The 12,287-nt window shown below is 51.1% G+C and overlaps 5 protein-coding genes across 5 annotated transcripts; 1 reads left to right on the forward strand and 4 right to left on the reverse strand.

Annotated features, from left to right (window-relative positions):
- Positions 1-236: 236 nt before the first annotated feature.
- Positions 237-2,271, reverse strand: M430DRAFT_117419 (hypothetical protein). The gene is made up of 5 exons (XM_024861668.1): positions 2,056-2,271; positions 1,780-1,997; positions 1,533-1,726; positions 993-1,476; positions 237-899 (listed from the first exon to the last, which is right to left on the reverse strand). The coding sequence occupies exons 1-5, from the start codon at positions 2,114-2,116 to the stop codon at positions 453-455; spliced, it is 1,404 nt and encodes a 467-aa protein (XP_024723382.1). The 5' UTR covers positions 2,117-2,271; the 3' UTR covers positions 237-452.
- Positions 2,272-2,747: 476 nt separating this feature from the next.
- On the reverse strand, positions 2,748-4,112 carry M430DRAFT_97393 (hypothetical protein; the record flags this gene model as incomplete). The annotated part of the gene is made up of 1 exon (XM_024870032.1): positions 2,748-4,112. One exon carries the CDS (start codon positions 4,110-4,112, stop codon positions 2,748-2,750), a length of 1,365 nt encoding a protein of 454 aa, XP_024723383.1.
- A 1,581-nt stretch (positions 4,113-5,693) lies between these two features.
- On the reverse strand, positions 5,694-7,718 carry M430DRAFT_97098 (hypothetical protein; the record flags this gene model as incomplete). Its single annotated transcript, XM_024870008.1, has 4 exons — positions 5,694-6,849; positions 6,901-7,049; positions 7,097-7,192; positions 7,248-7,718. The coding sequence occupies 4 exons, from the start codon at positions 7,716-7,718 to the stop codon at positions 5,694-5,696; spliced, it is 1,872 nt and encodes a 623-aa protein (XP_024723384.1).
- Positions 7,719-9,481: 1,763 nt separating this feature from the next.
- On the forward strand, positions 9,482-10,669 carry M430DRAFT_40523 (hypothetical protein). The gene is made up of 2 exons (XM_024867403.1): positions 9,482-9,627; positions 9,687-10,669. Exons 1-2 carry the CDS (start codon positions 9,595-9,597, stop codon positions 10,560-10,562), a joined length of 909 nt encoding a protein of 302 aa, XP_024723385.1. The 5' UTR covers positions 9,482-9,594; the 3' UTR covers positions 10,563-10,669.
- A 79-nt stretch (positions 10,670-10,748) lies between these two features.
- M430DRAFT_40524 (hypothetical protein) lies at positions 10,749-12,276 on the reverse strand (the record flags this gene model as incomplete). Its single annotated transcript, XM_024867404.1, has 2 exons — positions 10,749-11,156; positions 11,220-12,276. 2 exons carry the CDS (start codon positions 12,274-12,276, stop codon positions 10,813-10,815), a joined length of 1,401 nt encoding a protein of 466 aa, XP_024723386.1. The 3' UTR covers positions 10,749-10,812.
- Between the last annotated feature and the right edge of the window lie 11 nt (positions 12,277-12,287).

Below are 12,287 nucleotides of genomic sequence, written 5' to 3' on the forward strand. Positions count from 1 at the left end.
TACGAAAAGAAAAAAGGACGAAGGATGCTTTGACAAGCAGACGCTGCTGATTTGGAGTGTGTAACAAGTTTAAAGGAACTTCACGAAACGAGCACACAGGCACAATGCAATGGCTCGTTTGGATAAACAGCCTCTGCGTATTACTATTAGCAGCAAGTCGGCGTCTTGACTGCCGATTCTCAAAAACCCAACCATTTATAGGAAGATGCCTTGAAGACCATACGTTTATCGATCGACAACGACTCCTCCCATGTCCGGCTCGCCCGGCGGTTGTCCTGTTCGAACTTCTCTAATGACAATGTGTCATTTTGTGTCATTTTTGGGGCTTTTTGTTTCATTCAAGAGCGTCGCTCTTGAATCATATCTTTTTCCACCGAATGAAGCGTGCCATTCGTGATGTCCGTCCCAGATTCCCTTGCTCCGGCCGCATCCTGCACCAGGCTATCAAACCCCTAATCTAACATAGCCCTGAGTATCTGGATCTGCTCCAGCACGCTGGATCGACTGGTACCGCCTTTAGCCGTTTTCAACTCGACACTCGTTTCATATTCGAATGCCTCCGCAATGTCTGCTGTGAACCGAGAATCAATGGCTTGCAGTTGCTCAAGGGTCAGCTTGTCCATCGAAACTTCCAGCTTTTCAGACAGTGCAACGACGCGTCCAGAGATGTGGTGAGCCTCTCTGAACGGACATCCCTTCCTCACCAACCACTCTGCGACATCAGTGGCTAGCATCGTTTTGTCCAGAGCAGCCACCATCCGCTCTGGCCGCACCTTCAAGGTAGCAATGACCCCATTGGCTATGCCTAGACTATCCGATACAGTCTGAACCGAATCCAGCATAGGCCCCCACCCTTCCTGGAGATCTTTATTATAGCAAGATGGCAAGCCTTTCACACTCTTCCAAGTGAATAGTTAGTAGCTACTCTCGATACGCTCCGGGTCACCCTCAAAGCCAAGGCAACTGGCTGAGATGTTAATATGAGGACTTACCATCATTAACCCAGCCATTTGACCAAAAGCACGCCCTGACTTGCCGCGCAGAAGCTCTAACGAGTCCGCGTTGTGTTTATTGGGCATTAAAGAGCTACCCGTAGAATAGGCGTCGGCCAGCCGCACGAAACCGAACTCAGAGGTCGAATATATGATGAGGTCCTCAGCCCACCTGCTGACGTGGTTGGTGAAAATCGAGTTCCAGACCAGGAACTCGATTATGAAATCGCGGTCGGCCGAAGTATTCATGGAGTTCAAGGTTATTCCGCTAAAACCAAGCTCGTCAGCTATCGAGTTTCGATCGATTCGAAATGAATTGCCGGCCAAAGCGCCACAACCAAGTGGACTCAGATTGACCCTTTCAAAAACTTGGCGCAACCGCTCGAGATCCTGCTTGAACGCAGCGGCATATGACATCATCCATTGAGACCACCGAACTGGCTGAGCACGCTGGAGATGGGTGTATCCAGGCATGATGTAGTCGCTGAGGTTGTCAGTCAGCAGGGGGCCGCTTTTGGCCGGAGGTGAGGCTAGGCTTACATTTCAGACTCCGCACGTGTGACAATGACCTTGAGGAATGCAACGAGTTGGCTGTCGATTTCGCGGATTCGATCGCGTAACCACATGCGCATATCACAGACAACCTGCTCATTGCGGCTGCGACCTGTGTGCAGCTTACCCGCGATGTCCTTGCCGATGACCTCTCCTAATCGACGTTCGTTTGCCGTATGAATCTGGTCCATTGTGTTAGCCTCGAGAAGTTGAGTAGAATTGAGTGGCTTCTCACATCTTCGTCATTCGGCATGATAACGAAAGTTCCCTGCTTCCATTCTTCCATCACTTGGAGCAAACCACGCTGGATCGCCTGAAATTCGTCTTCGGTGATGATGCCAGCCTTTGAGTTGGCCCTGGCAAAAGCAATCGATCCAAGGATATCTTCTTTGTAGAGAGCCTTGTCGTACTGGATGGAGGCATTGTACTTATACATGAGAGGATCAATCGCACCTGCGCACCGTGAGGTCAGTATACTGCATCCAAAGCTTGTTTCCCGAGACTCTCAAACCTGTGAACCTGCCCCCCCAGAGCATGCCAGCTGCCGGGGCGTCCGCCTTTTTCTCGGCCATGTTGAAATATTTGTGAGTAGCGTTCGTTGCGTTCGATGCGGTTTCAAGGCCGATGAAATCAATGGGGTCGATGAGACCAATGGAGCATATGGCGCGTACTTGTACCAATTGGCGTTCGAGATCAAGGGCGGGAGTTATCAAGGTCGAGAAGTTTGTTGAGGAATTGAAGTTAGTCGATCAGTCGAGTCATACCTTACGGAAAATTTGTAAGGCCGACACCGGCTAACGTTTACCTTAGGGATGGGCAAAATACGTATTTTAGAGGTAGGTAGGTAGGTACCTTAACTTTTAAGGCCTCTTATAGGTAGTCTTACTTTGAACTAATAGAGTCTAAAACTACGTTATTTAGTAGTACTTATCAAGTAGTTAATAATCCTTAATATCTATAGTAAATTTAGGTTATTGAAAATCTAGTAGTATAGTATAATTTCTACTATCTAAGGTAGTTCTTTTACTCTAATAAGCTATTAGTCTAAAGGTACTAAGCTATTGTTAAGTGTATTACTATAGAGTAAAAGGGTTCGTTCTTGAAATCAGGGGGTTTAAGCCCCTAGGTAGGTGACAAGTGTCAAAGCAAGAGCAGGAATAGCGGAAAATAGTACTTGATATTTCTCTCTAGTCCTGAGCGTTTTCAGAAGAGACAAGTAGCCAGCGCGATATCCTCGAAATACGACCACCAATCCGACTTCCGATACGCCTCGTTCTCCTGATCCAACATCTTCCATCTCCCTTCCAAAAACAGAGTCAGAGAGCGCAGGCTTTCGAACGAGAGATATGCCGACGTCCGTTCGATACTGCGCCGGATTGTAACTCTCTGGTTTTCCTCCATGCAGAGAGTGCCTACGACGAGTAGGGGGAAGAGGATGCAGTGCTGCAGTTGCGAGGGTAGAGCCGGGCTGGAGATCACTTCCATGCAGCTGCTAACGGCTTGTTGCACGAGATGGTGGTCGACATCGAGACCGCTGAGGGCACGGTAGAGATAGACTGAGGCTGTAAATCGATATACGGAGCAGAAAGCAGCCCATGCGCTTCTCTCGACACTGCCATGCGTTTCGTCGTCTACGGTTAGTTGATTCGCTTGTTCATCCAGAGACGTCTGGATCGCGAGCAAGGTATCGATAGGGACGGTGTTGCTGAAGTGACGGACGCCGTGGCCGAGAGTTGCGAGGTTCGCTAGGATGCCCATCGTCTGAAGGAAATCATCATCCGACTTGACGTTCCCCCACCAAGCTTCGCAATTACCGAACCTTGCCCAGGACGGCTGGTCCAAGTACGGTTCATCGCCAATCAATAACGAGTGGGTCAGATCCATGGTTGTAAAGATTGATAGCATCAGAATCGGTAGCTCTTCTGTCTGGTCGAATATATCTTGACCACCCTCCCAGTGTTTCAGGATCGCTTTTCCTCCAACAAGATGGTGATGTGCTGCAGCTGCTGAATTCTCCGTGGTTGGTCCGAGCATGCCATCGAGGATACAGAGGAGGACATTGGCGATGAACAGGGAGTGGTTGACCTCATCGTTATGTGCAGCCATCAGGTGCTTCCTGAACACCCGCAGCGCGTTATTGCGGTCTTGAATGCGGGCCACCGCCGAGTTCTCGTCGGAGCTCTGGTATGCATATGTCTGATGGGCATTCGCAACTGCGATGACCGACTGCGACAGGATGGGGTCGCGCGATAGGAAGGACAAATCGATGCGAGGAACGGTATTGGACAGATTGAGGCGGGGGAGCAGTTCATTCTCAAAGTAGAGCAGATGCTGATCTTGGCTCCTCTGCAGCGCTGGCGGCTGGTACAGAGGGATCTTCTTGCCCGCCAGCCGTCCCCTCGATGCCACGCAGTCGGTCCATCGCAGACGCACCGTGCCATAATCGCAACGCCGTCCAATCTTCGCACATTTGCCGCAGGTCGGCACGGCCAAGTCACAGATCACTCGACGCTGTTTGCATCCCCAGCAAGAGCCCTCAACCGTCCGAATCCGTGGAGTCGGCGGCATTGCGTGGGCGAAGACATGAGTTGTGCTGGGAGTATTGGTGTTGAAGCTTTTGCTGACGGACAAAAGGGGGAGAAGAGGGGGGCGGAGGAGGAGACGGAGAAGACAGAGAAGAAGAAAATAGAAACGCACAAGGACCCTTACACAGGCAGAAGGGAAAGAGAGTTGCGGAAAAGCAAGAATGCAAGAAAGCAAGGGATAGAAAAAGGAGAAGAGAAAAAGAAAAGAAAAGGTTGCTGGTTTCCATGAGGAGGGAGACGAATACGACTCTTCCATTTCCGTTATCGCGGTCACGTGGTAGGGGTCCTCCACGGGTGGGGGTCGATCAAGGGGAAGAATCCGGGGATGGGTCATCAATGCTCCGTACATACCACAAATCGGAATTCAATAGGATTTTGCATCCCCTATCTACTCAAGCTTGTAGCCTATCCACATCCAACATAACCCAACATACCCATAAGAGGCATATAGTGCTTTCTCTGTAAAACGCTCCTCTTTTTTCTTCTAACCGTTACAGCCTTGCTGCCGCCGCTTAGGCGTAGTTCTTTCCTACAACATCCTTCACTTTCATCCCTTTCTTCCTCGCTTCCAGCGATACTATACCATTACCATATTTACTTTGTCTTCTTAAAACTTGTCGAAAAGCAATTATGCCCAACCTATTCTCACTAATTTAGCTTCTATCAAAGAGAGCATTTTCAGTAAAGATAAACATACCATGTTACCACTGCTTTGCTTACTGTACAGGTATATGTCCCGGTACTCCTTTTCCCTGGCTTTCTTTCTTTTGAGGATAGTATATGCTAGCTTAATGAGATCTTGTATAGGTACCTAGCTTCTATTTGTATCTAGGATAAGCGAAACGTTTTGTTGAGAATGTAAGAAAAAGTCTTACCAATTACTGATTTTGTCTTTGGCTGTCTTCTGGTGAGGCATCGAGCGTACAGTATAGCCACGAGTTTGTAGCTGTCTTGATCAATGTAGCATGAATGTTAAAAAATACTGTGGCTTTTTGAATCATTTGGTGTATCTCAATACATAAACTAATATTGTAGTTTGAAATGGTTCTAAAGCGTTTGAAAACACCTATCGACATCTGTCGGACTTCGGATGGGCCGCTTGATAATCGTGGGTATTTTGTACTGAGTGAGCGGTACACGGGAGCTGAATGTTGTATCAACTGACATAGTAATACCACTTGCTATAACAGGCCTCCAAGGGCAGGGTATCTATCAATTGGATCAATACAAAACGCTAGTGTGACGCATTCTCGCGCATCTTCCCAACACCCATATTCCAAGTCTCTTGCCTTATAGACTATGACCCCTCCAACATCGTATGTTCATGGAGGGAGGGGGGATGGAGGACGGGAGGATACTTCGTCCTCGATCGAATCCCCTGTATGAAACTGGCCATCAGTGTTGAGGCAATTTACGCACTGCCAGTCTTGGATGATCGAAGGATATCTCGGGGAGTGTTTAACTCTGCTCCTGTCAAAGAGAGGATATATCCCAGTCGTTTCAACAAGGGGAAAGACCATTAATGGTCCGAATATTCGGAAACATCGATCGGATTCGAGATCATTCAGACTTCCATAATTGTATCCGGGGCTTTCCAAATACCAGGAGCTATGGTATCCGCAACATTCCAGCCTTCCGGGAGGCAGGAATAGTATTGCGAGACTAGAATGTCGAGACTGCATCGACACAGTTTTAACCCTATCAATGTAGCAAGACCGCCCCCCACCTCGATCCACGTCTCCCTCTCCCTCTCGAGGACAGGCTCTGCTTTGATCTCTGCCCACCTTGTCAGCTCAACTTCTGGTAGCTGCGCATATATAGAATGGATTTGTGATCTTGGGACGCAGGCCTCGCAAACATGAGAGGAAAAGGAGCAGAAGGCCCAAACCACCAGCGCCCCAGCAGAGAGCGCCACATGACTTATCGGATCTATTGTCTTATTCACAAGAGCTGACAAGCTATTGTAAGACGCAAGTGCGGCTGCAGCGTGGCACAAGGCGCGTCTCGAGTTGGGTGCCTTGGCCCATTCTCGTGCATAGGTTTCTCTTCTGGTTTTGGCTTGTGAGTTTACATCTTCATACGGGGCTTTCGAATTATCTGGCCTAGCGTCCTCAGCCAGTTGACTCAGAATTCGGATATTGGCGTATAAATGAAGGCTGAAAACATGATAAAGCATGGTTGCGTCGTAGACAAGGCTTCTCTGGCGGTAGGAGACAACGCTTTGCCAGCCGTCTTTGGACTGGTCTTCTGTTCCATAGTAGTAACGCATGGCCAGATGTTGTTCTCTGCTGAAACTGGAAGCATCAGGTTGTGCCGTCGGTATCCGGATGAGCAAACGCTTCCAAGATTCCAAATTTCTCCTGAGAGCATCCATTTCAATGGCGCTACTGAGGTCCGGGGTATCAGTTCTTCGCACTAATAAATGCCAGATGCGTGGCTGCAATGCGCAAATTCCCAACTGTATATCCTCTGCTAGCATTAGACCCTCGACTGGAGCTGCAGCATCTAACGCGGCGTCCTGGACCATATCGCAGAGCGTCGTTTGACTTCTGATAGCTGGCTCGATCGAGTATCGGGTTTCAAATATATCAAGACCGGCTGCATTGTGAAGCGAAAATGTAGCTGGAAGAGTATAATGTAGCTCTTCAGCAGTGAGAATTGCAGGCTGACCACGGACGATGTTAAGGTACGAATCGACCTTGAAGAGGTATGCTGCCAGTCTAGAGAAACTTCAGAAAAGGTAGAAGGTAAGAAATACGTGAAACACGTACCTCTGTCTTTCTCCGAGTTTTGTCATACGAAAAGGTAGAAAACTTTTGGGGTTATCATAGGAGACTTCCGGCCTGAAGAATCCCACTTCTCGGAGGACAGCAACGAGTATGTTCCTCAAAATCACTACTTTTGATATAATCCTCTCGACCTTCTTATATTAGCAGGATTTCACCGCTGCCGTTTATTTTTACGTACCCCGCAATAGAGGCCATATATCATATTGAGTAGAGAACCCTGACACAGCGCCATTGATAACGACTCCTGTAACTTGTCACTTGATGAGGCTTGAAGCTATTATTACCAGTTAATCAAAAGTTGATCCGGTCTATGGGCTTCATGGACACACCAATCGAGGAACGATGTGGGCCACCAAACGGTCATGCATAGCAGCAGCCAGCTCTCTTGAATCTTGAGTCCCACTAAGCCAAGCACCAATCATACACATAGACGACAACACGACAGGAGGATGGGTCTTGTCGTCAAATGTAGGAGCGTGAATGATGGTCCAGCGATGATGAAAATATGTAAAGTAAGCATCCAGATACTTCTGGGTCGAGCCTTCAGGTTGCGGGCACGGATTCTCATCACCACTGGCGGAACTGGGTTGAGAGACTCTAGGCTTAGGTTCCACGTGCATGGGGTCTGGCTGGTCTTTTTGAATTCTTAAGGAAGACCAGTCAATGAGGCCATTGGTCTTTCCTTGGAAAGCAGCTGACGGAGGCGGAGGAGCCGGGGTAGGGATGATGCCCGGAAACTCATTATCGGGTAGCGGAGTTTGGTCGATGGTTAATGCTGATGATGCGAGAGGCTGGTTCATGCCGTTGCTGGAGTCCAGAATTGCATGATCCCCGTTCAATGTTGGCGATTCGAAGAGGGAAACCGAGTCAGCTCGATGAGCATCAGAATCCGGCAAGTCATACTTGCACTGAGCGCCTTTCCTCAAACAGGCCGAACATGGGCGGCTGCCATCACATTTTACCTTGCTAGCATGGCAAGCCGCACAGGCGTGCTTGCTCCGGCCAGTGGTGGGCTTGAACGAATCACCATGGCGGCTCAGATGACGCTGCAGGCTGTCACTGAGATAGCAAGTAAACTTAGCTAGACTGATTTAAAGGAAGAGGGGAGTTATAAGAGGAGCGGACCTGCGCGTGAATTCTCGGAGACAGAGCTGGCAAACGTGACGGCTACACCCCGAATGAGAGCGGGAGTGCCGTGCCAGGTGCTCCTTGCGAGCGAAGCTCTTCCCACAGCCGCTGAACTTGCATAGGTATCGCTCGCCGGCGGAAGACATGGATGCTTCATGGGCAACCTCTTAACCAGAGGTGGATTGAGATTGTCGGCGGCTCTAATGGCAAAGATGTAGAGCAAGAGAGTGTAAATAAATTCCATGGTCCAAGGAACGCGGGGGTTTGACACTCCCCCACACGTGGCCGCTGCTTTTAGCGAAGGGCTGATATCTGAATGTGCCGCTTTTAGTAAAGGAGTCGTACGGAGTAAGGGATGTGCACAGCCAGAAACAAGAAACGGAGAAGTCCAGAAGACACGCACACATACGCACATATATATATTCACCCTATTTTCTGGTCACATGAATAGGGGGATTTTCAGCGTGGAGTAGAAAGAGATCTCGCACGCCCTTCACGCATTTTACGCACTTCACGTAATTCACGCACCTCGCAACCCCACCACCTGCGCGCAACCACGCACAACACGCTGCGTACACGCCGCGTGCTCACTTGCGATGTGCAACAAAAAGTTATATGTCACGTGATACATAGGCGGTCTTGTTGCACATCGCATTGGGGCTTGTCATGGCAGCGCTGGACGTTCCAGGTTGTTCTCGATGGCGATAGGATCAGCATCACGTGACTGCTTTCCCGTGGAACTGCAGGTGGCACGTGCGACTTTCGGTTAGTTGACTGGCCCCCCTATTTGCGCCGGCGGGAAGTCGATCGAGGGCCTTTTTGGAATTATGTTCACCCGCTATGAGAGATCTTAAGAAGACCGGCAACTGCTACATAAGGTAATGCCCTCATGTAATCCTGTCTCATGAGGGTTACAGAGGTGCACATACGAGACCAACGGCCAGGATGCTGATACACAGAATCTCAGCGGAACAGTCCATTCCCGCGCGGGGCACCGGTGGGCGCGCCCCTCAAAAGCGGCGGAAAAGTGGCGGGAGCCGCGGGAGGGGGAGGGAGGAGGAGGGAGGGGCAGTGACGCGATCCCGAGCGGTGGGAGCCGTTGAGCCAGAGGGGTTGATTACGGCTCCCGGCTCCCACCTCCCACAGAAAGCCGCGCGCTTCTTCTCCTGATGTGTGTCGCGCATCACAGCTGCGGGCAAGTTGCAACGCTCACGTCTTGGTGATGCTTCTCCTGTTCTGCATAAGCGCGGTGATTTGTCAGCAGGGCCATCTCACCATCGCTGAGCTAAGAGAGGGAGCCCCGCGCCGAAGGGCTGCGAATTGCTTCGAAATGGTCCAAAATGCGTGATTGCCGGTCCCAAGGGGGTGATATAAATGAGGTATATAAACATATCCATCCAAGGCTTTCCTCCTATCTCTGTCTCTTCTCTTCATTAACTCTCTCATCTCTCATCTCTTATCTCATTTCATCTCATCTACTCCCCTTTCCCCTCTCTTCCATCCACAAGATACCCCCCTATTCCTTCTACACAACATCCAGCTCTCGCCATGACTACCATCAAGAACGTCGCCGTCGTCGGTGTAAGTACCCCAACCCCAGACCTCCACCAATTCCTGGGACCAAGCTCACACCTTTCCAGGCCGCCGGTGCTTTGGGAACTCCCGTCCTCAAGGCCCTCGTTGACTCGGGCAAGTTCAACGTGACCGTTCTCACCCGCTCCTCCACCAAGGCCACCTTTCCCGCCTCCGTCAAGGTCAGCCAGGTTGACTTCGAGTCCCTCGAGTCCCTCACCAGCGCCCTCAAAGGCCAAGACGCCGTCGTCTCCACCGTCGGCACGGCCGGTCTCCAAGGCCAGACGCTCGTCATCGACGCTGCCGTCGCTGCCGGCGTCAAGCGCTTCCTGCCCTCAGAATTCGGCTCGGACCTGAGCAACCCCAAGACGGCCGCCTTCCCCGTGTACGGCTTCAAGCTCGCCGTGATCCAGCACCTCGAGGCCGCCGCCAAGGCCCACCCGGAGTTCACCTACACGCTCGTGCGCAACGGCGCCTTCCTCGACTGGGGTCTCGAGCAGAGCTTCCTGCTCGACTGGAAGTCCGGCAAGCCCGCCATCTGGGACGGCGGCGACCGGCTCTTCAGCGCCACCAGCCTCGCCTCCGTCGGCCAGGCCGTCGTCGGCACCCTCACCCATTTCGAGGAGACCAAGAACCGCCCCGTCTACGTCCAGGACCTCGTCACCTCCCAGAACAAGCTGCTCGCCCTGGCCCGCAAGGTCGCTCCGCAGCTGAAGCTGGAGCCTGTCCCATCTAGCACCACTGAGCTCAAGGCCGCGTCCGATGCCCGCGTCGCCAAGGGCGAGTTCACTCCAGAGGTCCTGATCCCCTATATCTTCGTGTCTATCTTCGGAGACGGATATGGTGGCAAGATGGAGAAGACTGACAATGAGATCTTGGGCGTCCCTGGGAACAAGACGGATGCGGATATTGAGGCGATTCTGAAGTCGTTGTTGCCGCAGTAATGGGATGGATGGTTTGCAAATGAAATTATGGATATAGCGAACGCTTCTTTTGACCATCTCGAGCTGTGGAGCTATGAATGAATGAATGAATGCATGATTATACCCAGACCGTATCATAGCTTGTTGGTTGTGATTCCTGCAGCGATGCTTATAGAAAGGTGACTACTGCTACCATTACTGTATTTGCCGTGCCATCCATCGCACCCATTCCATACGTAGCTACTCACTCCGTCATTAGCAACCATCCGCTCTAACCCCTAATACCCGTAACATGGACCACAGCCCCCTTCCCACACTCCCTAACAACACACCTCTCACCCCCGCGAACCCTCCACATGCCCCCCTCTGGCATCTCAAACACCATTCCGCACATCTCAACCTGGACGCTCCCTTTCGCGACCGAACACACACTCACCGCCTCAATCCGGAAATCGCTTTTGTGGGGATCCTGATTAGTGCCAAAGCCGTGCTGAGCATCGGGATCCTCTGCGGTGCAGAAATGCTCTCCCTCTTCTAGAGACAGGATGCGGAAGGTGAAACCTGGCAGAGTGACTGAGTAGTGCGTGCCGAGGTAGGTAGAGGAGAAGGCAATATCTGGAGACGGTGATTAGCTGGGTGTTCTTGGTTTGGATTGGAAAGTTGGGGAGGGGGCATTACTTTCTTCCACCTCAGCATCTGCGGAACTCTCAACGTTGCCGCGAAGCTTGCCTGGGTACTCTTGCCAGCTATTTGGAGTATCTTTCGCCCGATTTTTTCGCTCGCTTTCTCCCTCGCTTTTTGAAGCCCCGCTGGGTTTCGGGGTTGCCTTCGGCGCGCGCGCGGGTTTATGCGTGGGGGTGATCGAGTCCGGAATGGATATGGATTCAAGTATAGACGGCAAGGAAGTTTTGATCGCAGCGACGGCCTGTGAAAGAATTGCTTGTCCATTCTCCAACTTTCCTTTCGTGGGAGCGGAAGAGCGGGTGGTGGATGAGGAATGCTTGCTTGATTTCTTGGTCTTGCTTGGGGCTGCTCCGGCTCCATCTTGTCCCGAAGGGAATACAGGAGTTGAGATATTATGTTTCTTGCTCGCTACTGTCTTCTCTCGTTCCTCGTCGAATGGATCTTCTTCACTGTCGATGGCGAGACTTGTGTCTGGAGTCGGAACTGCGCTTGATGTCTGGACAATCTCCTCGGGCTTGCGTTGGGCGCTTTCGAGGACTGGGAGTTTCCAAAGGCCGCCGACCTTGACTGGCACGATGCGAGTTTCCTTGGCGGGCTTGGGGTGCTCTTGCGCGTTCTTAGTTGACTTACTGGCCTTCTGTTGTTCCGTATCAACATTGTGTTTCTTGCTCTTCTTTGAGTGCGACTGCGTGGTAATGTCCCTTGGAACGTTGTCGATATCCACCGAGAATTCTGATGACGTATCTTCATCCTTTGCCTTCTTCGACTTCTTCATCGTCTCCCACTCATCCTGCTCTGTGACTGCATTATCCTCGTCCAACTCGCTCTCTCCGCTGATGCCCTCAGGCAGAATGATGGAGGTCTTTTCCTTTCTCTGCCGCTTCCGTTCCTTATACAAATCCTCTTCAAGCTCGGGCTCACGAGACTCCCTCTTTCTCTTCTTATCCTTGGTCTTCTTCTTCTTCTTGCTGCTTGATTTGATCTGGGCCAGGCCAGAGTCCAATCGATCTTGAAGGATGCGCTCGCTGGGCGAGACATCAGAAGTCGACATCTTGGGCATCA

Source organism: Amorphotheca resinae (assembly GCF_003019875.1).
Source record: "Amorphotheca resinae ATCC 22711 unplaced genomic scaffold M430scaffold_3, whole genome shotgun sequence".
NCBI lineage: Eukaryota > Fungi > Ascomycota > Leotiomycetes > Helotiales > Amorphothecaceae > Amorphotheca > Amorphotheca resinae.

What these genes read in the sequence shown, in the direction of transcription:
- M430DRAFT_40523 (XM_024867403.1), top strand. Translation starts at nt 9,595, where the DNA reads ATGACTACCATCAAGAACGTCGCCGTCGTCGGT. An exon ending in AGAACGTCGCCGTCGTCGGT is followed by an intron (nt 9,628 to 9,686) that starts GTAAGTACCCCA and finishes ACACCTTTCCAG; the next exon opens with GCCGCCGGTGCTTTGGGAAC.
- M430DRAFT_117419 (XM_024861668.1), bottom strand. Translation starts at nt 2,116, where the DNA reads ATGGCCGAGAAAAAGGCGGACGCCCCGGCAGCTGGCATGCTCTGGGGG. An exon ending in CTGGGGGGGCAGGTTCACAG is followed by an intron (nt 1,998 to 2,055) that starts GTTTGAGAGTCT and finishes CACGGTGCGCAG; the next exon opens with GTGCGATTGATCCTCTCATG. An exon ending in AAATGGCTGGGTTAATGATG is followed by an intron (nt 900 to 992) that starts GTAAGTCCTCAT and finishes TTCACTTGGAAG; the next exon opens with AGTGTGAAAGGCTTGCCATC.